The sequence below is a fragment of the Haliaeetus albicilla genome, chromosome 5 (assembly GCF_947461875.1).
Source record: "Haliaeetus albicilla chromosome 5, bHalAlb1.1, whole genome shotgun sequence".
NCBI lineage: Eukaryota > Metazoa > Chordata > Aves > Accipitriformes > Accipitridae > Haliaeetus > Haliaeetus albicilla.
Genome location: NC_091487.1, coordinates 50,268,524 through 50,281,241, shown reverse-complemented (window position 1 = coordinate 50,281,241; position 12,718 = coordinate 50,268,524). Strand labels below are relative to the sequence as shown.

At 42.4% G+C, this 12,718-nt stretch overlaps 1 protein-coding gene across 2 annotated transcripts in view; it reads left to right on the top strand.

The window, feature by feature from the left end:
- Positions 1-11,620, top strand: part of EHF (ETS homologous factor) — a 35,172-nt gene extending 23,552 nt beyond the window's left edge. For both annotated transcript variants that reach the window (XM_069784715.1, XM_069784716.1), the window contains 5 exons: positions 1,295-1,363; positions 1,455-1,523; positions 4,555-4,614; positions 7,109-7,304; positions 8,158-11,620. In XM_069784715.1, coding sequence (XP_069640816.1) covers positions 1,295-1,363; positions 1,455-1,523; positions 4,555-4,614; positions 7,109-7,304; positions 8,158-8,257 — 494 coding nt within the window. In that variant the 3' untranslated portion in view covers positions 8,258-11,620. The remainder of the gene's footprint in view (positions 1-1,294; positions 1,364-1,454; positions 1,524-4,554; positions 4,615-7,108; positions 7,305-8,157) is intronic.
- Positions 11,621-12,718: the final 1,098 nt, after the last annotated feature.

The window sequence follows — 12,718 nt, the reverse complement described above, 5'->3', positions numbered from 1 at the left end:
CTCCCCTAGCTATGCTGAACCAGGAGTGGCGTGGTGGGGCTCTGGCAATGCCAACCACGGGCAGTGGGAGCGGGTTTAGTTTCTGCATGGGGAGGAGCAGGCGGTGCAGATTGGGGCTGCTGGGAAAGGGGCCTCTTGCTGGGAAAGGGGCCTCTTGTGAGCCAGCAGGGATGGGGCTGGTGGTTTAGAAGGGAAGCCTGCCTGATCCTAGTAGACCCTCGCAGTTGCAAAGACTTGGGTAGTGAAAAAGGCCAAAACGGGAAGACAAGCTGTCTCCCCATGTTCTAGCTAGGTAAGGCCTGTTTTCAGAGGCAACATTAGGCAGATCAGGTGTCCAAGCAAGCAAAGGGTGTGTGCTATTGTAGGAACGCAAGCTCTGGGTGCCCAAACATGCAGCTATTACTTAGCATGCCTGCTAAATTCCTATGTCATAAGTGGTAACTCAGCCAAACATGATGATTTAGCTATAACTTATTCTCATTTTTTTTTTATTTCATTCATATGAACATGAAAAAAAATTAAGGAAAACCTAGATTTGAACCTTACATCTCATCCTTTCTGATCTGGATTCAAAAGAAAAAGAGATTTTTAAGGCTTCTGGCCTCAAAAATGCACTGTGAAGAGAGTCACTTCCTGATCAATGTACAGGTCATACTTCTGTTCTGCTTATATTGATCCATCTCACCAGAAGGTCACTAAAATTATTAAAACTTCTTTAATCATGAAGGTGGTTTTTAGGTTAAGGATGGGGACTTGACGTGCCTGTAATAAAATGGCCCTTCATCTAGGATTAGGCTTTGATGTTTCTCACTATGTGCTTACACATGAAGCTCTGTTTCAGAGGGGACTTTTGAGTTCTATACTATCGAGTTCTATACGCATTATAAGCATCCTCCTGTTTTACTAGATACTTGAGAACACTTTCATCTCTATGGCACCAAAGCACTGTCATAATCACCAGGGGCTGAGAATTCAGGACTGGATTGGGTAGAATTAGAGTTGATCTGGCGCAGGCAACCTCCTTCAAGGTCAGGCATAAATGATATATTAGCCAGGAAAAGGAAGCGCCTACTACATTATTTCTAAAAGTCAGTGCTTTGTGTAAGCACATTTGCCTGAGTATGCAAAACCCCATCCATAATTTGAGTGAAAGGAAATAATTTTGTGCATAGCCCCTTCACTTCTTGGTTCCCTTCACAGCTCTTTTTTTATTCCCTCAGTGCTCAATATTCACCTCTGTGCTAAGAAATGTTCTTTTAGTGATCTGATTTTCCTTTTGGTCTTTTACCTTCAGATCCATCATTAATGGTGTCCTGGAAAGAAGACAATTACCTGTATGACAGTGGCTATGGTAGCACAGTAGGTAACTAACATCACAATACTTCATCCATTTCTGAGATAGTTTTATTGTTGTCTGAGACTATTACTTTAAATTTCTTCTTTTGATTTCCCAGAGCTATTGGACAGTAAAACATTCTGTCGTGCTCAGATTTCCATGATGACACCTAGTCACCAGCCTCCTGGTAAGGAACTTGTAATTATATTGTTAATTGTTCATCACTCGTCCCAGAGCTACCGACATATAATAGTCTCTGTGGTCTTCTGTTGTAGGATTGCTTCTGAGCCTCCAGTAATTTTAAACCAAGCAATACTGATTCTGACAGCTCTTTTAGCTATCATAATTACCACAGCTTGCTTTAAAGACATGCTTCTCTCTTCTGTCAGGACAAAAAAGATCAAATAATCTGCAATCTCTACGTATCTTTTACAGTGACTGAGTCAAAGGAAAAGATGTTAGTGTCAGCGAGACGAGACATTCCAGCTCCAGCACGCTTCTCTGTGGCGTAGCTGGTTATAGGCAAACAAGAGCCGCGTTCCTCCAGAGAACTGGCTGCGTTTCCCTAGCGAACCAGTGGTTCATGCCGAGTAGGTTACTAGGTTTGTGGCTGGGTTTGGGGTCGGCCCAGGGGAGCCACCAGGCAGGCACCAAGCCCTCTGCCCACCTGCACCAGCAGAAGGGCTTCCCACCGGGGACCACCAGAGCCGACAGCAGGGCATGCACCCCACGGCTCTTCACCCCCGCACAGCGCTTCCACGAGGCAGAGACACAGCGCAACCCGCCTGCTCAAGGGCAGGAGAAAGAGCAAACCCGTTCGCCGTAGCGCCCGGTGAAAGGGCAGTCCAGGCGCACGCGTCGGGACGCTCCGTGGGCTGTGTCCCGGGGGCTGGCCACAGTGGCAGAGGAGCGAGAGAAAGGCAGTGGGAGAAGAGGAGAGCGGGGACAGCAGGGGAGCAAGAAAGGGGGAAAGGAAAGACAGGTCCTTCTTGGGAGGCTGTTAAGCAAACAGACCCGAGGGAGAAAGCGGTGGAGGTCATGGGAGGATGAGAAAGGAGAGCGCACTCCCGTGGATGCAGCCCCGCAGGAGTTGTCTCTGCACCGGGGGCCGCTCCGTGCCCCCGCACACGGACGGCAGCCGCAGCCTCTGTGCCTGCCCATTCGCCGCGTCCCCCGGCCTCCGGCACAGCCAGGCCTGCCGAGGGGCATACAGTTTAATCTGATGCACTCAGCAATAAATTAAAAAAAGAGAGAAACCCTGACCAGAAGAAGAAAACCGCCAAACCTTAAAAAAAAACAACAAACAACAACCAAACACTCTGTTTGCTTTCTCCGCTGCCTCCACCCACTCTCACAAGATGGCTACCAGGATTTCGGAGCTCTCTGACAGCACTGGGGACCTGTCAAGATCCTGGCATAGTGTGTTTACCTGCTGACTGCTGAAGCCTAGAGCTAGGGTGGCATGCCAAGGGCACAGCCTCCTGTAAAAACTAAATTTGTATATCCCGTAAAAAAATGGCTCATTCCTGAATCATATGCAAATACTGTGCAACCTTTTGTCAAAAGTTTTGCAAGACGGCTTTGTTGAAACTGCATCATAACTCTTTTCATCTGTCAGGCCCCAGCCTCCTAACATGGCATGTTTGAAACCGGTCTCCACAAAGGAGCGGAGGCAGAGCGGGAGGCTATTTACACAGCTGAAATCCAGAATAAATCACCAGCTAGCAGAAGGCAACTGAACTTCCAAGAATAAATCGCCAGCTAAGTGGAGCATAACAAACATTTGCAAGCAAATTGTGGGATTTGAAAATGAGAAGGATTTATATAAGAGGGCAAATAAAGGACTGGGTCCTGCTGTCCTCGCCTGGAGTTCCCACAGACTTTTAATAACATCAGGGGAATCATAATCTGAGGAAAGGCAGTGAAATAAGCCTCATTTTACTTTTTCCCCCCAAGCAGAGTGCGGTTCGGGCTCGTTCCTGCTCTTTGAGAGTGAGGAGGCAAAATGACTCAGGGTGCATTTTCTGCTTGGGGGTCAAGGACAATAATTGTCAGTCTCAGAACAGTGGAGGTTAGGCTTATCCTCACTGACCTGTTCAGTTTATGTTTCCAGTTATGTATGAATAAAGCAAGTGTGTGAATAGCTTTGCATCTACCTTTTCACATGCAGTTATTGCAGTTGCTTGTGCAAATCTGACAAGTTTCCATGCAAATGAATATTTCCTGTGAGTCATTTTCCCATGCAAATGCCTGGTTTCCATGAAAAGTATGATAATGGTGCATGCATAGAAGCTGGGAAAACATGCGTGGGACCTTAAGCTTTGCTTTATGGAATTCAGGCACGAAGTATGCTGAAAAGCAACACAGAAGGGGCTCCCTCTCAGGACTATCCCACAGATTTTGCGAGACTTAGAGCAATCAGATGAAAGCTATTCATTAATGACAAGAGTAGAACCAGGCTGCTGTGGTTTGAGGGCAGGAGGGTTGAATGTGCAGACTGTGAGGTAGGTTACAGTCATGAACAGGCAGAACTCTTCTTTTTCTTAATTTCTGAAGAAACACTTGTGCCAGAAACCCTATTCCTCCTCTGGCTGGCTGCAGGTGAGTACCATCAATGAGAAATGGCTTGTTTCTATGGCTCTGAGCCACACAACAATATATGCACGTCCAGCTGCCAAAAACTCCTACCAGTGCAGCCCCGTTCCCCCAGCCTGCCCACCTCACCCCCCAGTGCTTTGCCAGTTCATTATGTTTTAGTCGGGTAGGTCTTCTGTGCATTGGTACCAGTGCATACATTTCACATTAGATCATCTCTTCAGAAACAAATAAGCCCCCAAAGATACATGCTTCTGCAAAGACTAAGACATAATGGGACAATTCAGGATTCCTTTTATAGACACGATGATCTTATTTTTCTTTCTCTCACACATAACATGAGGTGAGGTATTTGTTAATCAAATTTAGGTTTCAAAAGCCAAATGTTTACCTCTGCATTCATTCTTTATTCATCAATGGTCTCTTTGTGAAGTGTGCTGTTTAACCTGTGGTACAGAAAACAAAACTCTCCCCCTTCCTCCTCACTTAGATTACCTTCTGAAAAGTGATTATCTTTAAAAGAGATATTCGTTCTTTTTTGTGGTTTTGTTTCTTTCAACCTGCTAGTCAATGGAAAGCCTTTAATCAAATTTACAAATAGACTTCATTTTCCTTCTCTGCAGATTCTTCAGATGTGAAAAAATCACAAGATCATACCCTAAAGTCCCACACCAAGAAGCACAGTAAGTCGACATCCATGTTTATAATGGTTGGTTGATTGAAGGAAAAGAAACACATTAAAAGCAAATCCCCTTCGGGAAGGAAAAGGAAGCATTTTGAAAGCAAAACTGGTTAGATCATTATTGTCATTGAATCCTCCAAGGATCTGACTGTTTCTAGTACTGTTTGCTTACATTATTTTTGACTCAGTATTGTTATAATTTTCAAATTGTTTGTATCAGTGAGGGCTTACGGGGAAGCAACCAGTAACCAGTTGCCTCTGCCCTATGTTAAGCCAGGCTGGTGGACTGGAGTAAAGGAATGATGGAGACCCAGGATTAAATCAGGAAGATCTGTGCGAGGGCATGGCCATGCTCGTGCTCGTCCCCATGCCTCCCAGGTGCAGCATGCACCAGAGACCCTGCTCAGCATCTCCTTGCAGAACTTCTCACACATGGCATCATGAGCAAGCACCTGCCCCTCAATCCTTCCACCTCTTCCCCTCTGATAAGGCAGTCTTTTCTCTCCCCTCATCTGCTTTTTCTGCTAGTTTTGATTCAACCTGATTGTGAAGACAGGTTACCATAATTAGGATTTCTGGACATAGTTCTATTAATGTACTTTACTGAGCTTTTTACGCTGAAAATATCTTGTGTATATCTGTTGCATCCTGTGTCATTCCCTATATTTAGAATAGAAAACCTTAATATTGGTCCTCCACTGCATTTTATAATGTTTGATTTCATCCTGTTTCAATATGGTCTCCAGATTATCTGCCTCTTCCTGACTCCTCTTCTTACCCTTCTCTGTGATTTTGCCCAGCCAGAACTCCTGAACTTTTTATCCGCACACAGATATTTTGTTTCTTTTTTTGTGTGTATATCAAGGTTGCTCACTAAAGGATTAGATAGGACTGGTCCAAAGACAGACCTGTAAGAACTGAGGTCCCGTGGTTTGTTCAGTTTGGAGAAGAGAAGGCTGAGGGGTGACCTCATTGCAGTCTATAACTTCCTCAAAGTGGGCAGCGAAGGGGGAGGTGCTGATCTCCTCTCTCTGGCGACCAGCAACAGGACATGACGACATGGAACGAAGCTTCATCAGGGGAAATTCAGACTGGACATTAGGAAAAGGTTCTTCACTGAGAGGGTGGTTGGTCCCTGGAACAGGCTCCCCAGGGAAGCACCAAATTTGTCAAGAGTTCAAAGAGCATCTGGATGAAGCTCTTAGACATATGGTTTAGCTTCAGGTAGTTCTGTGAGGAGCGGGGAGTTGGATTTGATGATCCCTATGGGTCCCTTCCAACTTGAGGTATTCTATGATTCTAAGAACTCAGTCACAACCTTGGCATATAGAAAAGGTCACCTTGCCTTGCTGGGCTAATCCTCTACATTTCCAGTTTCTTCAGTACTGCTCTGTATCATGATCTACTGAGTATGTTACTGATGTCCAGATAGACTAGGTCCACCACATTTTGTTGGTTCTAGAAAACAATTATAATAACAAATAAAAATATTGGATTAGTTGACTTAAATCTACTTCTACTCATGTTGCACTGTATAGTGTTTTCTATTTACCTTCACATCTTTGACTAGCTTGTTTCCTTCTTAATTTGGTCTAACGTCTTGCATGCTTTTGAAGTCAGACCAAAGGACTGCTATCTTTCTGGCCCACCTTGTCACTGTTTGTTATTCTTCATTCATAAACTGCTACATCTGACTTGGACTTATTTAATCTTTTTTTCTTTTTGACCTGGGCTTTCTAGGGCCATCTCTACAGTAACCATGGGATGGATTTGTGCTTAAACCGGGAGGTCTACCTGTTGAAATCAGAGAGCTGGTTTTGCCTTTTCTCATATCATGGTCAAACTTTTTTATAACCTTTTCACGTACAATTTTGGCTAGCCAGTTTTGTCACTATCCCTCTATCGACTCTATACTTTCTCACGTCTTTAAGTCTACCTAAGAGACCTGGGACCAAATACTCATTGATGCAGAATGGCATTTCACCTTGCCTTCTCTCTGTCTTTTAAATGCATGGAGGTTCACACTCCACATTCACATGCATTCACATGCGTGTCCTACTTCACAGTTATCTTGGCTGTTTCACATACTGCATGATAGTATCAGGTTACATGCCATGCTGTAGAAGAATACCACGAAAAAGGGGCAAATGAGATGAGAGGAAGACTTAAAGAGGGCAGAAACAGTGCCAAAGGCAGAAGGAAGCCGTGGGTGGTTTGGACTCTGCTTCCCCTGGTTGCTGGGGCTCCTACCTGCCTGCCGTGGGGCTCAGGCTGCCGAAGGCTGACGCTCACCTCCAGCCTCAGCGTAAAGGCTGTCAGTGTTTTTTGCCTATATATCTCTGAGGTGGGGGTCCTGCGCTCCAGGAACTATAGCCTGTCCCTACTGAGTGGTCACCACCTGTAGATGACACACTGTAAGAACATGGTATAAAAATGGTAACATAGCCCAGAGAGCAGTTTAGATACGCCTTCCTCCTGCCCCTTTCCTCTTTCAGACCCTCGAGGAACTCATCTTTGGGAATTTATTAGAGATATTCTTCTCAATCCTGAGAAAAACCCGGGATTAATCAAGTGGGAAGACCGGTCAGAAGGTGTCTTCAGATTTTTAAAATCCGAAGCTGTGGCTCAGCTCTGGGGAAAGAAGAAAAACAACAGCAGCATGACTTATGAGAAACTCAGCCGGGCTATGAGGTGAGCTGAGATGTTGCTGTAGAAGACTGGGGCACATAAAGAGACTACCTGAATGGAGAATTGTTTGACTTTTAAAAATGAATAGTCAGCAGCACCAGTTGCTTTCTTTGACAGCTGAGTCTCTCCCACTATTTTGGGGATTGTAACATTACGTTCTTCTTTGTCTTTTCTTTCCCCTGCTTCTCCTGTATGCTATAATATATATACCATACATAACATACATGAGTTATATATATAATATACATTCTGTTACTGTCCACCCAAACAACCAATGTAGGAAGGAAACACGGTTGTAGCAAGCTGAAAGTTCACATGCTACTGAATTGGGAGGGCTTAAAGGGCCCAGTAACGGTCAGAGACCTTGTTATTTCCAGCAGTGTTCAGAAACTAGATGTAGCCCCCACCCATTATCTTAAAATAGATTTACAAATTCTATGTGAGGATTTTTTCTGCTCTTTGCTTTAACATTTTGAGCACTTTTTCCATAACCTATTCAAGTTCAAAATGTATTTTTAAATGGAAGCTGAGATTCTTTCCTGATCTGATTTCAGATCCTGGCTTGTCTGGAAATAAAATCCCATGAAGTCTCATAAGAATGTGTGATAAATATGGCAATATATTATGACCTGAAATATGGTGAAATTCAAACTCAGAAGATAATTAATGTAAAGTAAAAAGAAGACATCAATTTTTTTCTCCTCTTTCAATTATAATAATCTTAGGTATTATATATATAACTCAATAGAAAATAAAGAGTTTTCAGCTAGCGGAGGGATTGCCTGGTTGGCAGTGGCCTTTTAGGACCGTACGTTAATTTAATCTTAAATCTTTTTCTATGTTTTTATTTTAACAGATACTATTACAAAAGAGAAATCCTGGAGCGTGTGGATGGTCGGAGATTAGTATATAAATTTGGAAAGAATGCCCGTGGCTGGAGAGAAAATGAGAATTAAATATGTCAAGAAATAACATTTAAAACGCCTGGATGTAAATATTCAAAGACTATTTTCTTATATTTATGTACCAAACTGGGGTGAAAAACCAATTCAACTTCTGTCGGGAAGAAGGAACATTATATTATTGGTGTTAAAATTATTTTATTTGAAGTATGTCCTGTATGGGGAAAAAATGTACACAGTTTTCTGTGATATAAGATAACATTATAGAGTTATGATTATTTGTCCCTTCTTGTGAAGTTTTTATCTTTTTTTTTTAAATCATACAGGCATAATGTGATTTATGAGTCATGCAAAGAAAGGGAAGGAGCGAAATACTAGGGCATTTAGGGAGTATGATAATCCACTTTGGAAGGCAACTATAAGTGGAGGAAACAGTAAAGCATCTCTGAGCCAAGTAGTCTTCTTCCATAGTCAGCTGGTTTATAGCTTTCATTGGCCAATATCACTTGTTCCTTCCCTCCTCTGATTTCTGAGTGTTTTAACACTTTGCTGGCTTCCAGTTGCTTTTGTTGAGTCAGACCCTGGGTTCCTCTTCAGATAGCTTATCCCAGCCACAGAGAGCAGGGGCTCTGCAAGGTGGCTGTCAGCATTTATTTGGAGAACCCATACTACCTCCACCACTGGTACCTTCTTTTGTAGGCAGATGTTTAGGACCTGACCTTACCTGGTACTGAGTATCCTCCCTAATCTCCAAAGGGCATTCAGCTCATCCCAGGAAAAGGGCTATTTGTTTTTAACTAACATCTTTGAGGTGAACCGCAGGAAGAGAGTCAATCTCAGGGACCAAAAGCTATTGAAGGAAGATGATAGTTTTCTGACTGGGCAAACTTACCAAAAGGCACTGGTTTCCCAGTAGAAATATTAATACTCCTCCCACCCACTTATATTCCTAATTAAAACATCCAAATCCATGCCACATGAAGCAGTGAGGAAGTGGTCAAGCAGAACTTATAGTAATCCCATGGCACGAGGGAGCAGTCTCCCCAGTTCCTTCTAGTTGTATGGTCCTCCTGGCAGGTCAAGTCTCACTTGGACAGGTACTTTCAAAAAAGTTTGGAGAAATGCAAAGCTCCATTGCGTGTAAAATATTAGTTCCCTTTGCTTTTCTCAAGTCTAACTCCATATTGTATTTGTATTTGTCAGCTGTGCTTGGGATTCTTAGTTGGAGAAAAACCCACCAACATAAAGACACTGAGATTTTGGGGGACATTCAGATCTGGGTCAGTATTTTGGGCTCATCTCTATGCAGAGACTGAACGTTCATTGGCAGCTTTTTCTTTCTCCAAGTCACAAATGCTTCCTGCTGGCACCAAGCACATGCAGAACATGGGGAAATAAAACTAGAGGAGGCAGCACTTCACCAGGTCACTGAGTACGTGCGATGTGGGAGTTGAGAAACAGGATTTTCTTGGTGATGTTAACAGAGGTGAAACCAAGATCAATTCCTACTCACTTTTTCAGGGATGGGGAATTTAGAAAACAGTAATAGGGGCTGAGAAGTCCAGGACAAAAAAAAAAAAAAAAAAAAAAAATTAAGAATGTTAAATCCATTCAATATCCATTTCCTCAGGCGTCCCCTGGATTTGAATCCATATTATCTTGAAATGCAGCAAGGTGCAGCTGGAGGTTGTAGGATATTCCATTTTTTGTTTGTCTTAAAAGGAAATAGAGATGAAACCAAGAGACAACAGAAGTATCAATATAAAGGGTATCAAAAGTGCTTAGCAACAATTTGTAGGCAAACATGAGAGCCTAACTTGTTATCTACACATGTAGGGCATGTCAAACAAAAACACCACCTCCTACACTGTGTATGCCAGAGCTGTCACCATCAATTACCCATACATGACAATTTTTACTTTTCATAACCTGGGTGGAGAGAGGTTCATCCTATTTACAAATCAAATAATAAGCCTCTGTACTTCAAAGTCATTTTTGTCTCTCAGTCTCTCTCTTTTTTTTTTTTTTAACTGACTGTGCTAGCCTTGCTTGCTTTTGCGCAACTCAATAATTTCCTTTTTTTAGCTTAATTAGCTACATTCCACTTCCTTTACCATCATTTTGTAGTTCATACAACAGGAACCAGGCCGCCAGACAAGGAGAGCACCTTCACTTTGCTCTGAAGACGGTTTCTTCCCCCACCCCACAGTTATTTGCAGCACTTTGCTCCATGCTCTTCACCCTCCCCCTTCCCCCTCTTCCCCCAATCCACACCTTGGATGAAAATCTGAAATCAGTGGTACCATCACAAATACGCAATACTGTTGTACTTTATCTCGGGTTAACCTACATCTTACAGCAACTGATTGGAATACCTTAACAAAGCTGCTTTCTACCAGATCTCTTACCAAACTTCTTGGGAGATAAAACAAACTCGTGATATACGTGTGTCACCACTTGGTTACCGAGCAGCAGCTAAACCTGCTTTTAAAGGTTTTGAAAGATAAAGCTTTATTTAGAAGCATACTGTATAAATCTAGAGAGTGATTTACACTGGGGTGCAGTATAAATGCCAGTCTTCCACTGTCATGTCTTTCAGCACGTGGAAATCGTGCAAGTTTCTATTCCCACTCTGCAGAACTTTTCAGACTAGGTACTTGTCATTCAGCATTACAATAGCACAAAGTTGGAATAGAAGCCAGCCAACATTTACTCTGTTTTACAAATATATTAACCTTTGCCTAAGACAAACACAAAGGACTGTTTAAAACTACAGTTCTTGCCAAGGACAGATGCAACCAACCAAAGGGAGTCTTTTTACCAGACCTAAGAAAATGGAGGAAATGAAGACATGAATGTTTATATAAATTACTATTTAAACAAAAAGCATTTCTGATTGCTCTTTTATTTTGTATTTCAGAGGCTGAGCAATCATATTTTTAGATGTTTCCTTTAAGTTAGCAGCTGCTGAACTGGTAGCACCATGTGTATAGATTTTTATTGTACCATAATTTTTCATATGTATAAAGCTCTAGATAGGAAAGTATATTATATTTATATAGTTACATGCAAATCACAATGTCAAAGGTGTTGGCATGAGCATTCTCAAACTGTATTTTCTGCACAAAATTAGAGCAACATACTTTAAAAACATCCTGAGAAACTGTATGTAGGCTGGTGAACTACAGAGACATTAAAATGTTTTGTTACATTTTCATCTTTCTGCAGCACATTGCATAATTCTTGCTTGCTTCTCACAGCATCATCTTCAATGTATACATGTGGGAAAAAATCCACATCAGATATTTCACTATTGCCATTGTAAATCTCAGCTTGGAGACTATGTATCACAAAATGGTTCTAAAGACTGCTTCTATTTTTGTGGATATGATATAAATTCAAATAAAACACTCATGAAAGACATTTTCTGATGAATGTTTATCTCTTTATGTCTTGGAGGAGACTAATATGAATTCTTTCAGTATTGGAGAATATTTCAACATTGGCAGAAGGACTGATGTAACTACCACAAAATCCAATAGCTTAAATTTACTAATATGCTGAATAGCCCATCTATTGTGAAGATACTGAATTTCCAAACCTATTTTATGTCTCACAGGCCTCACTGGAATACTCAATTATGTTGACACACCTAGATTGCCTATCTTGTTCAGCTGCTAAACTTTGCAAAGGTCTTACTTCAGCACTGATTTAACTCCAAGGTATTTTGAAGTGTGTGCAAGGGCTAGGCTGATTAAGGATGCCGTTACTCACACTCAGCATTTCCTTTACTGAATCAAAGCAGCTAAAACTATGAAATCCTGTCCTTCATGTTATTTTCCTATCTAAGCGGTGGCTACAAAAACACTCAATGAACAAAGAGAACATCTCTCCTGATTGGGTCTGCAGCTCGAGGAAAAAAGTGGAAACCCCTATAATTAAGAGAAAGTCAAAGTAGGCCCATAAGGCATTTACACTCTGTGGGGAACTGTGGCCGTATCAGTATGGTGTGAGGGTGCAGTGCGTGGGACCTGCAGTGAGCTGGTATCAGCTGGGTATCCCGAACTGGTGGGCACCACGGTGATGCAATGTGGCGTGCCTGCTGCGGCGACCCGTGCTTGTCGCTGTGCCAGCACGTCTGGAGTTGGGCTTGAATCTCAAACTGGGAGCTTCACTGCAAGGGGACAAATCACACCGTCATGCTCTATAATCTGCAAACGTGCTTAATTTTAAGCAAGCGATTCCACTGCATTTGAAATTATGTATATGGAGGATGGTGGCTCTAAAAGTGTTCGGTCTATATTGAATCAGCCTATATTCGAACCCAGAATTTCAAGGGGCTCCAACATTACGTCCACCTAAGTAGGAAAGTATGTTTGAATTTTAAACACAGGTACAAGCCCCATGTTTAGCACGCAAAACCAGGCAAAACCAGTGCCCCAAAAGGGCTGTCATAGTTCGAGAACTTGGGAGTTCCAAGTCAGGTTTCAAAAGGAATTGAAAGCGGATTTCAAG